A 15,944-nucleotide genomic window follows, 5' to 3' on the forward strand; every position below is an offset into this window, starting at 1 on the left:
TCAAATCCTCTAGGGGGGTCCGGGGGCTTGCTCCCCCGGTAAGATTATTTTTTTTAAATGTTGGACTTGAATGCATCAATCTGGTGCACTTTGAGGGGGAAATAAAGAGACTACACCCATATGAAACAGAACTGTATACATTTAAATAATCATAACATCATAAGTACATGGCTATAACCAATAACATACCATATCCAATATGAAAAAACATTGAAACTTGTTTATTTGTTTTTGGTTCATTTATGGTTGTGAGTGTGTCTGGGCTCCTGAACCAGCCTCACCTGTCTCCCTCCTCTGCCCCCTGCTCCTCTTTGAGGCAGCAGCAAAGACTAGTTTTAGCTCTCAACAAGTTTTTAAAGTTTATCTTACCTTTTTTCACCTAGTTAAAAACAATTTGTATTATTCATGCATATGTTACTAATCACTCCCCCTTCAAATGGAAATATGTGTTTACATAAATGGTGACCAAACCGTTTGAGACCCACTGAGAACTTAGACTAAGTTAACTATCTAAACACTCAGTCCTTTACCTCACCTGAGCTGTAGCTACCAGTCTCTCAGTCTGACAGGAGAGGACTCTCCTCCACCTTGTTGACAGCTCATTATATCCATTAGTGCAGCTAGCTAGCACCAGATGCTAATAAAAACAATAGCCTACACGTAACCGGTGCGCGCGCTTTCTCTCTCGCTTGCTCGCGCCACACCCTCCCGAGCTTGAATGACACACATAGACCAATCGAGGGCATTAGTGTATGATCTGTATGAAAGTGGCCATGTCGGCAGGCCACATCATGTAGACAGCCAGTCAACCTCTGTGAGGCAGAGTCAGACCCACATTTGCGCAGCGTTGCGTTCACAATACATACAAAAAAGAAGACATGAATAACACATTTATATACAGTGTAATTCAAATATTTCACTGCTTTTGTGATCCTAAGACTTTGGTAACCAAATCTAAAACACCAAAAAAATTCGATCACATGAGTACATTTGTGTTTTCACAAGAGTTTTGAAGATTTTCAGAAAATCGGATGTCAAATGTTAAGCTTTCGAGCTACTTATCTCATCAAACAGTGCTCTAAGGTGAGTCATTTGCATATATAGCAATTAGGGCTGTCAAACGATTAAAAATGTTTAATCAGATTAATCACACCTTCTAAATTAATTAATCATGATTAATCACCATTCGAACTATGTCCAAAATATGCAATTTCTTTATGCATATTATTGTGGGAATGGACAAATAAATAAAAGAAGGCGGAAATATCCATTTAACATACAGTATGTATGTTTATTATAACATGTTTCTGTGTGTCAAAATGAAAGACAGCCCAAACACCTATCAATCATCAAACCGTGGGGTCTTATTTCATTACGTGTTGATTTCTATCAACACGTAATGTTGTATCGATGTATATAGAGGAGAGATGTACTCCAGGGTTATGGCTAGAAAGGATCCGTCTAGTGTAAATATGACGTCACGTTCTCGTTGTAACTCTCGTTGTAATCGGAGCGGCTCGGAAACACATCGACAGAAGTAACATGATGCAACATACACATTAATGCAGCAGCAATATTAATAGAGAAACATCAGAAATAATAGTAAAACACTGCAAGGGAACATTGTATTGCACCAGGAACTATCTTGGGACTTTTGCTGCGACAACGTTGATTTGCCTGTGAATAAAAAATAAACCATAGTGTTGGTGATCTACAGTGTTGTCATTCTTCTTTGAACACCAGCATAACCGCTAACACCCTATTTCAACAATCACACTCCCTGTAATTGACATAATTAATAGATAGTTTAGCTTATCATCATCATTTGCTGTGGCCCACTGATGTTAACGATCGTAACTGAAAGGCTGCCTGCCAAACGTAAACATTCAGCCACTTGACATTCAGCCAAACTCTCGCGAGAGTTTTACACAAGACGGATCCTTTCTAGCCATAACCGTACTACAGCAAAAGTATTCTCCGTCGGGTCTTCCTGCAACAACACCACGCCGTTATCTTGATTCTGATTGGCCAGAAGACATTATCAAAGATGTTCTATTGAGAAGACGATCACTACGTGACAAAAGTTTTCAAAACCGTTTCTAGTCTTCGGTATTTCCAGACAAGTGGCTACTGAAATCAATCTTACTAACTGCTGTCTGTGCAATTTACTCCGCGCGAGTTGGCGGACTTTATTTAGCTTACTTTAACATCATTTTTCATGGTGGGGCTAAGCCATATGGCTGTAGCCTACCCCAGGCATACCCTGGCATTGCCACTGGTGGGATGTATGGGGCGGGCCATTCTGCGCATGCGTTAAATGCGTTAAATATTTTAACGCATAATTCAAAAAAATAATTACCGCCGTTAACACGATAATTTTGACAGCATTAATAGCAATACCAGAGATTGTCCGGAACATTTTGATATGTAACAAATGGGGTGCAATGTTTGAAGAAATACATTTAAAAGGTGATATAAGAAAACATCTAAAAATCGAGAAAATACAATTAGACTCCAGAGGGTTAACCACTGCTTACTGAGACTTCAGAGGAGGGGAATAGATGTGCAGTTATGCTGGGTGCCTGCTCGTGAGGGGGTTCAAGGGAATGAGCATGCTGATAAGTTAGTAAAAGAGGCGTTACAAAAGGAAATGGCAATACCAGTTTCACTTGGAGAAGGAAAAGCAATAAGAAGAAGGGTATGGAAATATAACAGAAAAGGTGGGAGGAAGATCAAAAAGGGAGGAGATACCACAAGTTACACAAATCAGTCATAATAAAGTCCTTACAGAAAGAAACAGACGGGAGGAGATCACAATCCCTAGACTCAGACTGGATCATACAGGATTAAACGGCACAATGTTTTTAAAGGGAAAAAGTGAAGTTGAAGAATGCAGGGGGTGTGGAGTGAAAGAAAATGTGGAACACATCACACTGCAACATGTACAAAACAGAGAGGGAAACACTAAGAGACAGGGTCAGAGAGGCAGGCAGGGAGTGGAGCCTGATGGGGACCCTGGGAACAGAAGGTGAGGGGGTAAGAGCTACCAGGAAGGCCATTCTTAAGTATTTGAGTGAAACAGGATTGATTGGAAGAATTTAAAACAACGTAAATACAGTGGTATAATTCCACAAGTGATGATATGGTGAAAGACACTCTTGTACAGTAGGTGGCGGTATGCACCTTAAAGCTGTTTGCAATCCGCCAAAAACCGAGAGAAGAAGAAGAAGAAGAAGAAGAAGAACCTGGATCCACGTGGCATCTCGTCTCTACGGTTCAATCTGTGTTCCTTAGAAAGTGTGTATGAGTTCGAGCTCTACTGGTCCATCATCTGTGTGTTTGGATAAACCTCTGAATGGACTGTGTGCTCTTTTTTCTGGAGCGTTTACCTCGGACTATCGGAGCTAGCTTAGCATGCTAGCTGGAAACACGTTAGTCAGATTGAGAGTTTGATGGAGAGAGAAACGGTATGTTTAACGGAGTCTGCAGGAAAAGGTGATCTAGGAAACATGAGTAAAGTCCAAATGCTGCTGTCGTTGAAGAAGCAGCGACTCACTGTTGCTGCTGAAGAGATATTTGCTCTGTTTGAAAAAAAGATAGCAGATCTCGAGGAGGTGCTGTCTCTTTCTAAAGAGGACAACAAGAGACTCCAGAAACTACTGGACGCTGTTTTACAGCCTCAGCTTCGGATACACAGAGCAGGTCAGTTCCCTTTACCCTTAATCAACACTTTACACTCTTCAGTAGCACTTTATTATCACATTAATAACACTTAGACCCTTTATCAGCACTTGCTGCAGGTAGTAGATCCTGAAGTAAAAGTACAAACACCACACTGTGAAAATACTCCATTACAAGTTAAAGTACTGCATTCATATCTTATTTAAGTAAAAGTATGTAAGTATTATTAGACACATCTACTTTATTATAATAATTAAAATGTATTACGGAAGAGCAAACCTACCAAAATAAATATATTTATAAAAATACATACATTGAATAATATGCCATTTAATGTACTGATTTAAATAAATCTGACAGACATTGATACTTTAGTTTTAAGGTGCTTCTTTATTTACCTTTTCTTTTTAAATGTGTAAAAGCAAATGAAAACAAATACTTTGGATTAATTCAAATTGCGCGAGAATAATTCATGAAGAAATCAATGAATACATATGTTCAATAATAAATTAAACACATCTAAAATGTTACTTGATAAAGAATAGGGGAACTAGTAAAAAGGTCATTAAGTAATTAAAACATTAATATAAATTAATGTAAAATTTCATCCATCAATTATTGCCAACATGTATTTATAATATATTCTGTATATATATTTAAGTTAAAGTTAAAGCCTTTTATTGTCATTATACACAGAGTATAACCAGTGCTTGAATTGGAATAAAAAAGGTGCCAGTACTCTAAATCAGCAACAAGTATTTCGCACAAAGTCATAGTATATCCTATAATGCTGGTGGGTTTGTCTCTTTACTGTATATTTTAGAAAGGCTCACTGTACTTAAACAAAATGACTCGGGGTGCATCTGAGATTAGAGGGGGTGCAGTGGTAAAGTGCTATTTTTATAAGTGGGGAGTGGACCTGACACCCTCTAGTCTAGGGGGGTCCGGGGGCATGCTCCCCCGGGAACATTTTTAAAAAAATATTGAAGTTAGATGCATCAATCTGGTGCACTTTGAGAGCAAAATGAAGAGATATATGGATACCTCTCAACATCCATAATGAAACAATTGTAAACAGATTTACTTTTTCTTTATAGATATAAAAGAAAGTAAAGCTTGACTCCTACTGGCTGGTTAAATGAGCCCTCGTCCCTGAGGCCACTACCAGTTTTTTGTGCCATTTTGCTGGATTTATTTGTCAATAGCGTTGCTGCACAAAGTGATAGCCCTCTAGTTTAAATCTACTACACAAAAAGAAACATATGGAGATGGGTTACTATTTAAAAAAAATTGCAAATCTATTTGGGAACAGTGGGGCCGGGCCTCAATTCCTATAGGGGGGTCCGGGGGCATGCTCCCCCGGTAAGATTTTTTTTTAAATGTTGGACTTAAATGCATCAATCTGGTGCATTTTGAGGGGGAAATAAAGAGACTACATCCATATGAAACAAAAGTGTATACATTTAAATAATCATAAAATCATAAGTACATGGCCATAACCAATAACATACAATATCCAATATGAAAAAACATTGAAACTTGTTTATTTATTTGTTTTTGGTTCATTTATAGTTGTGAGTGTGTCTGGGCTCCTGAATCGGCCTCTCCTGTCTCCCTCCTCTCCCCCCTGCTCCTCTTTGAGGCAACAGCAAAGACTAGTTTTAGCTCTCAACAACTTTATCTTACCTTTTTTCACCTAGTTAACATTTTGTTTGTATTATTCATGCATATTTTACTAATCACTACCCCCTCAAATGGAAATATGTGTTTACATAAATGGTGACCGAACCGTTTGAGACCCACTGAGATAACTTAAACTAAGTTAACTATCTAAAGACTCAGAGAGTAATTTACCTCACCAGAGCTGTAGTTATCAGCCTCTCAGTCTGACAGCAAAGGACCCTCCCTCCACCTTGTTGTTGAAAAAGCTCCTTATATCCGTTAGCGCAGCTAGCTAGCACCAGATGCTAACAACAATACACGTAACCGGTGCGCGCGCTTTCTCGCTCGCTCGCGCCACACACATACACCAACACACACCCTCCCGAGCTTGAATGACACACAGAGACCAATCGAGGGCATTAGTATGATCTGTATGAAAGTGGCAATGTCGGCAGGCCACGTCATGTAGACACCCAGTCACCCTCTGTGAGGCAGTCAGACGCACATTTGCGCTGCGTTGCGTTTACAATATATACGTATATTATATGCGGCTGAGTACCGGCATTTTACTGAGTACCGGCACCTTGCCGGTACTCAGTAAGAAGTGCCGGTACCACATGGGTAAAAATCAGAAGTGCCGGTACTGCGTACCGGTGAGTACCGGCCCAATTCAAGCACTGAGTATAACGAGATTCAGAGTGCAACTCTGTCCCGGTGAGCAAAAAATACAAACACATACATAACACTAAAAAACACGGCAATAGGACATCCAACAAAAACAATCATACGGGGGAATACATAGTTAAAAATATTGATATAAAAATAGTATATAAAGTGCATTTAAAAAGATGTGTATGTGTGAGAATGGTTACGGTTATTGCATTATGTGTGGTGGTTAAGCAGCCTGACGGCCCAGGGGTCGAAACTTTTTTTGAGTCTGTTTGTCCGTGACTTGAAGCTCCTGTATCTTCTCCCAGAAGGCAGGAGAGAGAACAGTCTGTGACCTGGGTGAGAGCTGTCCTTTATTATTTTGTTAGCTCTGTTGGGGCAGCGGGAGGTGGAGATGTGTTCCAGAGAAGGCAGGGGGCAGCCAATCGTTTTCTCTGCCATCCTGATCACTCTCTTCAGGGCTTTCTTGTCCGCAGCTGAGCATCCTGCATACCACCCCGAGATGGAGTATGACAGCACGCTCTCGATGGTCGCCCGGTAGAAGGACATCAGCAGCTTCTTGTTCAGTCGGTTTCTCCGAAGCACCCTCAGGAAGTGTAGTCGCTGCTGGGCCTTCTTAACTGCTGCAGTGTGCTGTCCAGCTGAGGCTCTCCGAAATGTGAACCACCAGGAACTTGAAGGTGGAGACCCTCTCCACTCTCTCTCCATTGAGGTGAAGGGGGGCGGGTTCTGCACGGTGCTTTCTGAAGTCTATGATGATTTATTTTGTTTTGCTTGTATTCAGATGTAGGTTGTTAGCTGAACACCATGCAGACAGATTCAGGATCTCGCCTCTGTATGCCGACTCGTCGTCTCCCTTATATATTTGGCCGACCACAGTGGTGTCATCTGCAAATTTGATAATGGAGTTGGAGGGGTGAATGGGAGAGCAGTCGTGTGTGTAGAGTGTAGAGTAGGAGGCTCAGCATGCAGCCCTGCGGGGAGCCAGTGCTGAGGGTGCGGGTGGAGGAGGGGCCTATTTTCACTGTCTGAGGACGGTCTGTAAGGAAATTATTAATCCAGGCGCATAAGATGGAGGGGAAACCTAGGCTTGACAGTTTTTCCACTAGTATGTCAGGTATGATGGTGTTAAAAGCTGAGCTAAAATCGACAAACGGCATCCTTATATAGTCTATAGGCAAACTGATGAGGGTCGAGGGAGGGTGCGAGGCTGGCTTTGATGTAGTCGGCTATCAGTCTTTAGATACATTTCATCACCGCTGATGTTTGGGCTATGGGCCTGTAGTCGTTGAGCTCTCTGACTGGTGTCTTTTTGGGGACAGGAAGGATGGTAGCGGTTTTCAGACAGGATGGAATGCAAGCTTGTGACAGGGACAGGTTGAATATCCTGGTCAGGACCCCTGAAAGCTGGTTAGCACAAGCTTTGAGTACTTTTCCGAGTACTCCATCGGGTCCTGCGGCTTTTCCAGGATTCACAGACCTCAGCGTCACCTGATGTTCTTTGAGAGTGGGAGGTGGTATGGAGCTGGTAGTTTGCAGGGGCAGAGTATAAAAGTGGGGGGGTCTGCTAGCCTAGTTTTTATGAGCGAGATTCTCCTCCACTTTTTCCTTGTAGTCCTCCTTTGCAGCCTTGATGCTTCTCCTCAGATTCTCCCTTGCCAAGCCGTCCAGAAGGCTGTGTCACGGGAACTCAGGAGAGACTGCACCGCTCTTGTCATCCATGGCTTTTGGTTTGGGTAGACCCATATGCGTTTTTCCACAGTTACAGTGTCTGTGCAGAACTTGATGTAGGATAAGACAGGCTCTGTGTGTTCCTCCAAGTCTGTCTGTTCAAATATGTCCCATGCTGTGTGTTCGAAGCAGTCTTGCAGTTGTTAGAGTGCCCCCTCGGGCCAGGTTCTGATATATTTGACCACCGGCTTAGTGTTACTTCTGAGGGGGGTATAAGCTGGGATGAGAAGCAGTGAGAGGTGGTCAGATAGACCTAAATGGGGGAGTGGTGCCACTCTGTAGGCATGCTTCAGGTTAGAATACACCCGGTCCAGTGTATTCTTTCCTTTGGTGGTACATCGTACATATTATATAGCTGCGCCGCCACTATTTGTATATATGGTAAACACTGAAAACAACTCAAACAAAAAAAAAACATTGAATAAGAAGGTGTCCAAAAGTTTGACTGATACTATACTGTATATAGAAAACACACACACTTTTTAATATTAGCAGGTTCCCTCATCTATAATCATTTATACAAGCGCAACTTTTAACATGTACAGCAGTAAAATGCAACATACAAAATAATCAAGAAACAACATAAATTAAACACTGACATACGATACGATACAATATTACTTTATATGTCAGATCAAGTCTGAAATTTGACTTGCGTCACAGCAGCTCCATGTCCAACATCAACAGTGAGCCAAAAATGATTTCCTCAGTTTTCTTGGTGTTGATCTCAAGAGCAATAGCCGCGTTCACACCGGAGTACTTTCACCTCTTTAGTTCCAATATAGTTCTGAATTGTCGCGTTCACACCAAAAAGAGCCGGAACAAAAATTAATTCATGAGAACCTTTTTACCCCCTTTTCCGTCCCGGCTAGAGAGCAGGGACTCTCATGCGGCTCTCTTGTGAGAAAAGAGCTATATTTCTGATTGGCTAGGCAGATTGCAAACCACGCCCCGTAAAACTCAAAAAGTGTTGTGAAGCCACCATTTTATTAGCATTATTAGCATTATTAGCATTAGCATTAGCCCAGCGCAGAAACGCAGAGAGACTAACTTATGGTAATACAAAATAAAACATGGGAACGGTGGAGATGAGGAGGTGTCGGCGTTCTGGCGATTTACTCGGAAAGCCAGTCCCTAACTCCGGGGACTTCCGGCCGGGGATTTTGGGCGGCAGTATACGCCGTGAAGTGGTTTGCGGCCTGCCAGTAAACCCAAAGCAGAAAAAGAAGAAGTGACGTCAGCGGCTTCATTTGCCTAATCCACCCCCAGGGTCTTATTCCGGTGTGAACGCGATCTGTACTTAGTTCATCAGAACACTTTAGTTCTGATGAACTAAGTTCTCATGAACCTTTGTGGGAAAAGTACTGCGGTGTGAAAGCGCCTATTGTTATCAGTAGGGATGTCCCAATCACCTTTTTTTGCTCCCGATCCGATTCCGATCATTTGATTTTGACAATATGCCGATACCGATTTTTCCTGATCCGATCTTTATGCAATGCATTAAGAGAAAAAGGTTTTCAGCAGACAAACCGCTGCACCCATCTGGCCCAGCCGCTGTCTTGGTGTTGGTGCACTGAAATGTTTTTCTTACCTCTTCGACACTGATGGTAATTTTGTCAGAAGAAGCAGGTATTATTGTTTCGAGCATTTCAGTGCACTTTGCAGAATGATCCAGTGACTTGAAACGGGTAAAGAACGTGTTTAGTTCGTTAGCAAAACAAAACTCATTGTTCGTCACAATAGGTTTAGCTGAGGATGACATTCCTGTCATGGTTTTCATGGTGTCCCATACCTTTTGGGGGTTTTTGGCTTTAAAAGCATTTTCCAAAAGCTCTCTGTGTGCCAGTTTTGATTCCCTCAATTTGACTTTCAGTTCTTTCTCTGTCTGTTTAAGTGCTCCATAGTCTTTGTTTTGAAAGCTATTTTCCTGGTATTTATAACGGTTTTAATGTCCTCAGTCACATAAGATGTATTATTTGGATAGATTTGTATTTCTTTAGCGGGCACAACTACTTCTACACAGACGTTGATATAGTCATTGGTAACAGTAGTTATTTCATCTAGTGAACCTTCCTGAAAAATGTCCCAATCTGTCCAATCAAAACAGGGAACATTTTACTGCACCATCATTACTTTTACATAAGAACGTGCTGTAAAATAAGGTTTGAATGCAGGATTTTAATTCTATACTGTAGGCGTAGTGTATCTGTGAACGATCTCAAATACAATTCATTGTTTACATTGTGACTAGTGCTACGCCAGAACAAAAAACCCTTTTTCATTTTTAAAGGGCTGGGCTACATGAGGTGAATTGAGCCAAAACAAATACACAATAGGTGGGACTAAGAAAGATAATGTGAAAATATAAAAACAAAGGCATTAACTAGGGCTGCAAAATGTCTCCAATTGTAATGGTGATTAGATTTGTAAATGCTAACACTTAACAGTTTGTTCTGACTGTGTGTTTCCTGTTTCCTGCAGACGTCCAGCAGCTGGTGGTGGTTAAAGAAGAGCTTCTCCCTGAACAGCAGGAAAGGAGCACCAGTCTGGACCAGGAGGACCCAGAGCCCCCCCCACACATTAAGCAGGAACAGGAGGGAGAGCAGCTTCAGGAGCTGGAGGAGGCTGATATCACCAAGTCCACTTTCACTCCTGACCCTGTGAAGAGTGAAGATGATAAAGAGAAACCTCAGTCCTCTCAGCCTCATCAAAGACAAACTGAACACATGGAAACAGAAGCTGATGGAGATGACTGTCGAGGACCAGAACCAGCCAGGAACTCAGATCCAGAGAGCAGTTTACAACCAAAGACTGAGGACGACACTGAAGACTCTTCTGGACCTGAAACTGAAGACTCTTCTGAACATGACACTGGAGACTCTTCTGAACCTGAACCTGGAGACTCTTCGGAATCTGACACTGAAGACAGTGCTGATTGGAAAGAGACCAGAGAACCAGCATTAGGCTCAAACTCACTGAAAAATAGACATGAATCTGTCAGTGATCCACGACGTAGTGCTGAACATAAACCATTCAGCTGCTCAGTCTGTAAAAAATCTTTTTCACAGAGTGGACATTTAAAGACACACATGAGAGTCCACACAGGAGAGAAACGATTCAGCTGCTCAGTTTGTAAGAAAGCTTGTTCACGGAGTAATCATTTAAAGGACCACATGAGAGTCCACACAGGAGAGAAACCCTTTAGCTGCTCAGTTTGTAAGAATGCTTTTTCACAGAGTGGAAATTTAAAGAAACACATGAGAATCCACACAGGAGAGAAACCACACTGCTGCTCAGTCTGTAAAAAAGCTTTTTCAGAGAGTGGAAGTTTAAAGAAACACATAAGAGTCCACACAGGAGAGAAACCATTCAGCTGCTCAGTTTGTACCAAATCTTTTACAGTGAGTGTACATTTAACGACACACATGAGAGTCCACACAGGAGAGAAACCACACAGCTGCTCAGTCTGTAAGAGAGCTTTTTCACATAGTGGACATCTAAAGTCACACATGAGAGTCCACACAGGGGAGGAAAAATAGAGCTGCAGAGTTTGTGACAAAAGATTTAATTGGCGTAATCGTTTCAAAAGACACAAGTGTGTTGGTCGTCAGCTGCTTCTGTAACTGTAAGGGAATACATTTGTCTATTTTGTATCCTGATGACCTAATGCCGTTACATGTAATACGTTACTGCCTAAGCCTCATTTCACCCGCCGGCAACCGATTCACTAATAATCAGAAAAGTTCATTTCTTTGACCCCTTGACTCGACTATTTCTTGTTTAATAATCGTTACATCTCCTCAGGACCAAGTTCCCGTGTCCTGCCTTTCACCTGCTGATCACCCACTGCTCATTTAAGGTGGACTGACCTTCCCTCCTGCTCTTTTCTCTTCACCCCCTTTTCCTCACTGCATCTAATCAGCTGATCACTTCCTGCCTGTGCAGCTGGGCATTTTCTTTGGTGTAAATAAATAAACTTGTGTTCTCTTTCACCCTGACTGTTATTGGTTGTTGTGTGTTACTGTCTCCATTTCCCTACACTTTATTAGGGATGTAACAAACACATTAATCTATAAAAAATGAAATAATCCAGTATTTCAATATATATGATTCTAAAATGGGACATTACGCACAGTAAGTAGTAAGTAGTAAGTAGTGGTTGATGCCAATACGTCTCAGTTTATGCTGCTTTATACTTCTACTTTACTACATTTTAGAAGACAGTATTGTACTTTTTAATCCATTGCATTAATTTCACAGCTTTTAGTTACTAGGTAGATATAGATGATTAGATCATTCAAAAATATAAATCAATTATTAAATACACCTTGACAGTTATTTATTGGATAAGATATCCAGCAGCAGGACATAAGGTTATTCAAATTAGCTCTACATTTACTAACTGTGATAAAACACACATGCTTTTGGTAATTTAAATATATTTTGATACCAATGCTTTTATACTTTTACTTGTAAAACAGTATTTTTACCCTGTAGTATTTGTACTTTTGCTTTAGTAGAATATCTGAATACTTCTTACACCACTGCTACCATGAGTGTGGAGCCGTGTGCTACAAAAGCCTGAATTTAAAACAAACACTTTACAGCTGAAGACTGTTTTCAAATGTAGAGCAGGTTGTAAGCGAGGCTCAGTTTGTAAATTCCTGTCCTTCAGATCCACGCTGAGGAGGATGGGTGTAACCAACATGTGGGTAAAGCACAAGAGCTGATCGGCCACATTCACTGCTCACACACATGCTGATCAGATCACAGCTCACATAGTTTCAGCTCTCAGGAAGTGAAACTCAGACACTCGCTGCCACTGAGAGGTGAGATGACGCAGAAAGGAGTTCAGCTGGACCGGGAAACCTTCTCTTGTTCCATCTGTCTGGATCTACTGAAGGATCCGGTGACGACTCCCTGTGGACACAGCTACTGCATGAAGTGTATTAAAGGCTTCTGGGACGGAGAGGATGAGAAGAAGATCTACAGCTGCCCTCAGTGTAGGCAGAGCTTCACACCGAGGCTTGTCCCGCTGGAAAACACCATGCTAGCTGCTTTAGTGGAGGAGCTGGAGAAGACTGGACTCCAAGCTGCTCCTGCTGATCACTGCTATGCTGGAGCTGAAGAGGAGAGACGCTGAGCTGAAGCTGCTGTCTCACACAGAGTATCACAACCAGTTTCTGCACAGCTACCCCTCACTGTCAGCCCTCAGTGAAGCTACACACTCCTCTAGCATCAACATCCGTCCTCTGAGCTACTTTGAGGACGTGACGGCGGCCCTGTCAGCAGTCAGAGACAAACTACAGGACGTCCTGAGAGAGGAATGGACAAACTTCTCACCGACTGAAGTGGATGTTTTACCGTCAGCAGCAGAGCCCACCACCAGAGCTGGGTTCTTAAAATATTCACAGGAGATCACTCTGGATCCAAACACAGCAAACACACGGCTGGTATTATCTGAGGGGAGCAGAAAAGCAACATACATGAAACCACAAAAGTCTTATTCTAGTCACCCAGACAGATTCACTTTATATCCTCAGGTCCTGAGTAGAGAGAGTCTGACTGGACGTTGTTACTGGGAGGTGGAGTGGAGAGGGGCAGAAGTTGAAGTAGCAGTCGCATACAGGAATATCAGCAATGTAGGGGGTGGGAATGAATGTGGATTTGGAAACAATGACAAATCTTGGGCGTTATATTGTGACAAAAACAGTTATTCATTTCTTTACAACCGTATCCAAACTCCCGTCTCAGGTCCTCTGTCCTCCAGAGTAGGAGTGTACCTGGATCACAGAGCAGGTATTCTGTCCTTCCGTGATTGGAAATATTTGCGAGCCCTCCCTAACCCAGTTCCCACTTAGATTGTTAGAATTAATTGTAATGTATTAATTGTACGAACGTTACATTTTCTCTGCTAATAATAACGAGACAAAAAGATATATTATTTTATATATTATTATGGATTGAACATGAACAGAAGTGCTTGTATTGGCAGATGATCCTGTGCCACTGTGAAATAATGAGGCCTGATTGAAACATTTACAAATACTTGTTACGATCCGGTTCTTTAACAGTGTTTTCATTTTTTATTTTTTATTTTAAGGGAACAATTAAACAAATTGGAAACAGAATTCACATTGATTTATTGTATGTATATAGTGTGGATTATGGGCTGCTAGCACGCATGACATACCTACAGTGTTGAAATACAATGTAAAACTACCGAAAAATACCAGCTCACTAAAACACAACTGCTCAACACAACTGCTTAACGCAACTACTAACTATTCCCGCGGTCAGAGAGCGGAGATGTGTCCCCTTTGTGATGTAATATGACGCGTTTGACGTATGACCTTAAAAAAAAAGCCGTTTTGAAGAGCAGAGCTCAAAATTGCTCCTTTCCCTCTGAATTCCTGCCCTTATGCTAAAACATATCAAATCCTGCACTCACTTTTTTAATTGTAATTTTCAAGCAAGTTTAAGCATAAATGTAGAAAAAAACCCTGCAAGTTGCTCTTTAAAAGTGCATTAAACTGTTTTAATTCGACAGCCGCTGATGTGGACGGAAATCTGTCCATTTCGTTAATATTTGACTCACGAAATGTACAAGAAGGTAAAAACAGCAGAGTCACTGCTAGGGTCTCAGACTCACAGGCACACATGCAGAGATCCAGGGTGAAGCACATGGCTTTTCTACCCAGCAAAAAGTGTCTGAAACCTGGGGAAAAGCGGTGTGAATAGAGACAGAGCGCAGCCAGAGAGGAGCGGGCTGCGAGACCCACAGAGCGCAGAGCTCCTCGCAGCACATGGCTCTTGCACCCAGACTGCACCCAGAGAACAGGCTACTTCACAGCACTTTACAAGTCAGGAGAAGTGATTGAATCCTGGGTATACATGTTTTAAATAGTCTGATACCTCCAGGACGCATCAGCGCATTTTACAAGAAAGGGAAGGTGCCTGAATCCTGGGTAAACATTGTTTAAGTGTTTTTAAATGTGTGGAACAGTGTTTTGTCACTTTCAAAACTCTCCCGTCATTGACCAGAGAAATTGGGTCGATCTTGTATTCAATCTGACCGTTAATATTCCAGTGAGACGAAGTACGTACAATGATCGGAGTGATCCCTTGTTGATTTTGTCCCAAAACCGGAGCATTCCCTCACCATAACCACTTCCCAGCCTCTTACCCAATCCTAACCTTTTTTCCTTCCCAAAGCCTAACCTCAAACTCTCCTACCCCTTAGGATTAATTTCAACGCCTTTTCTATTATAAAAATAACAGCATTGGTTTTATCCTATTTATTAAACCAGAGAAGAAACATGTGCCCGTGACCTCTATTTTCTTACCTAACACTTGCCAGAGCCTTGTTTTATTATGTGATTTTTAACCATTATGCTACCCCAGGGTCGGCGTCATGGGTGGGCATTCGCGGGCCATGCCCCCCCAAATGAGTCACTGTGCCCCCCCTGCCAGGCCAGGCAAGCCCTGCCACTTTGCCGTTTCTTTTCTTTTCTTTTTTATCATATTATAAGTGAAAACGTTTCCACTAAATCTTTTTTGTGTGAAATAAATCAGAAATAAAGAATATAAATAAATAACACAGCCTGAGGTGTGCTCACTGGTGATTGGTGTGTTTCTTGACCAATGACCCCGGCCTTTGATTTGTTGTTATTAATTAAAAAAATGCGCTGATAATTAGCAAGTCAGTGAGACGAAGCTAATGCTCGGACTATCGGACAGTAATAAAGTAATGGATATACGTAAATGGCTGCAAGGTGCAGCTGCTACACGGCCTCCTCCAACTCCTTCACCTCCTCCACCTCCTGAAAACGAAGGGAATAATGCACCCATCTCCAGCATCGCCGGCGGCACCACCTCTGAATAGCTGGAGCCGTGCTCTTCAACCAGCCAACCTGCTAGCCAAGCCCATCCACCTGCTGCAGCTAAAGTTAGCGCTGGAATTCAACAACCCTTAGATCAGGGGTGCCCACACTTTTTTGGCTGGTGAGCTACTTTTGAAATGACCAGCTAACCGAGGTCTACCAACCAAAAATAAAATCCCAAATTGCAAGGGTTGCTGAATAACACGTTTTATTTTTACATGGGATAACTACAATAGGGCTGCAACAAACGACTAATTTGATTATCGATTAATCTATAGATTAATGAAACGATTAATCGACTATTCGGACTACTGCTGT

The 15,944-nt window shown here is 41.9% G+C and overlaps 1 protein-coding gene across 1 annotated transcript; it reads left to right on the forward strand.

Moving 5' to 3' along the window:
- The first annotated feature begins 3,239 nt into the window (after positions 1-3,239).
- Positions 3,240-11,741, forward strand: LOC307033662 (uncharacterized protein). Its single transcript, XM_079672200.1, has 2 exons — positions 3,240-3,702; positions 10,225-11,741. Exons 1-2 carry the CDS (start codon positions 3,453-3,455, stop codon positions 11,280-11,282), a joined length of 1,308 nt encoding a protein of 435 aa, XP_079528326.1. The 5' UTR covers positions 3,240-3,452; the 3' UTR covers positions 11,283-11,741.
- Positions 11,742-15,944: the final 4,203 nt, after the last annotated feature.

Source organism: Notothenia rossii, assembly GCF_949606895.1.
Source record: "Notothenia rossii genome assembly, chromosome: 3".
NCBI lineage: Eukaryota > Metazoa > Chordata > Actinopteri > Perciformes > Nototheniidae > Notothenia > Notothenia rossii.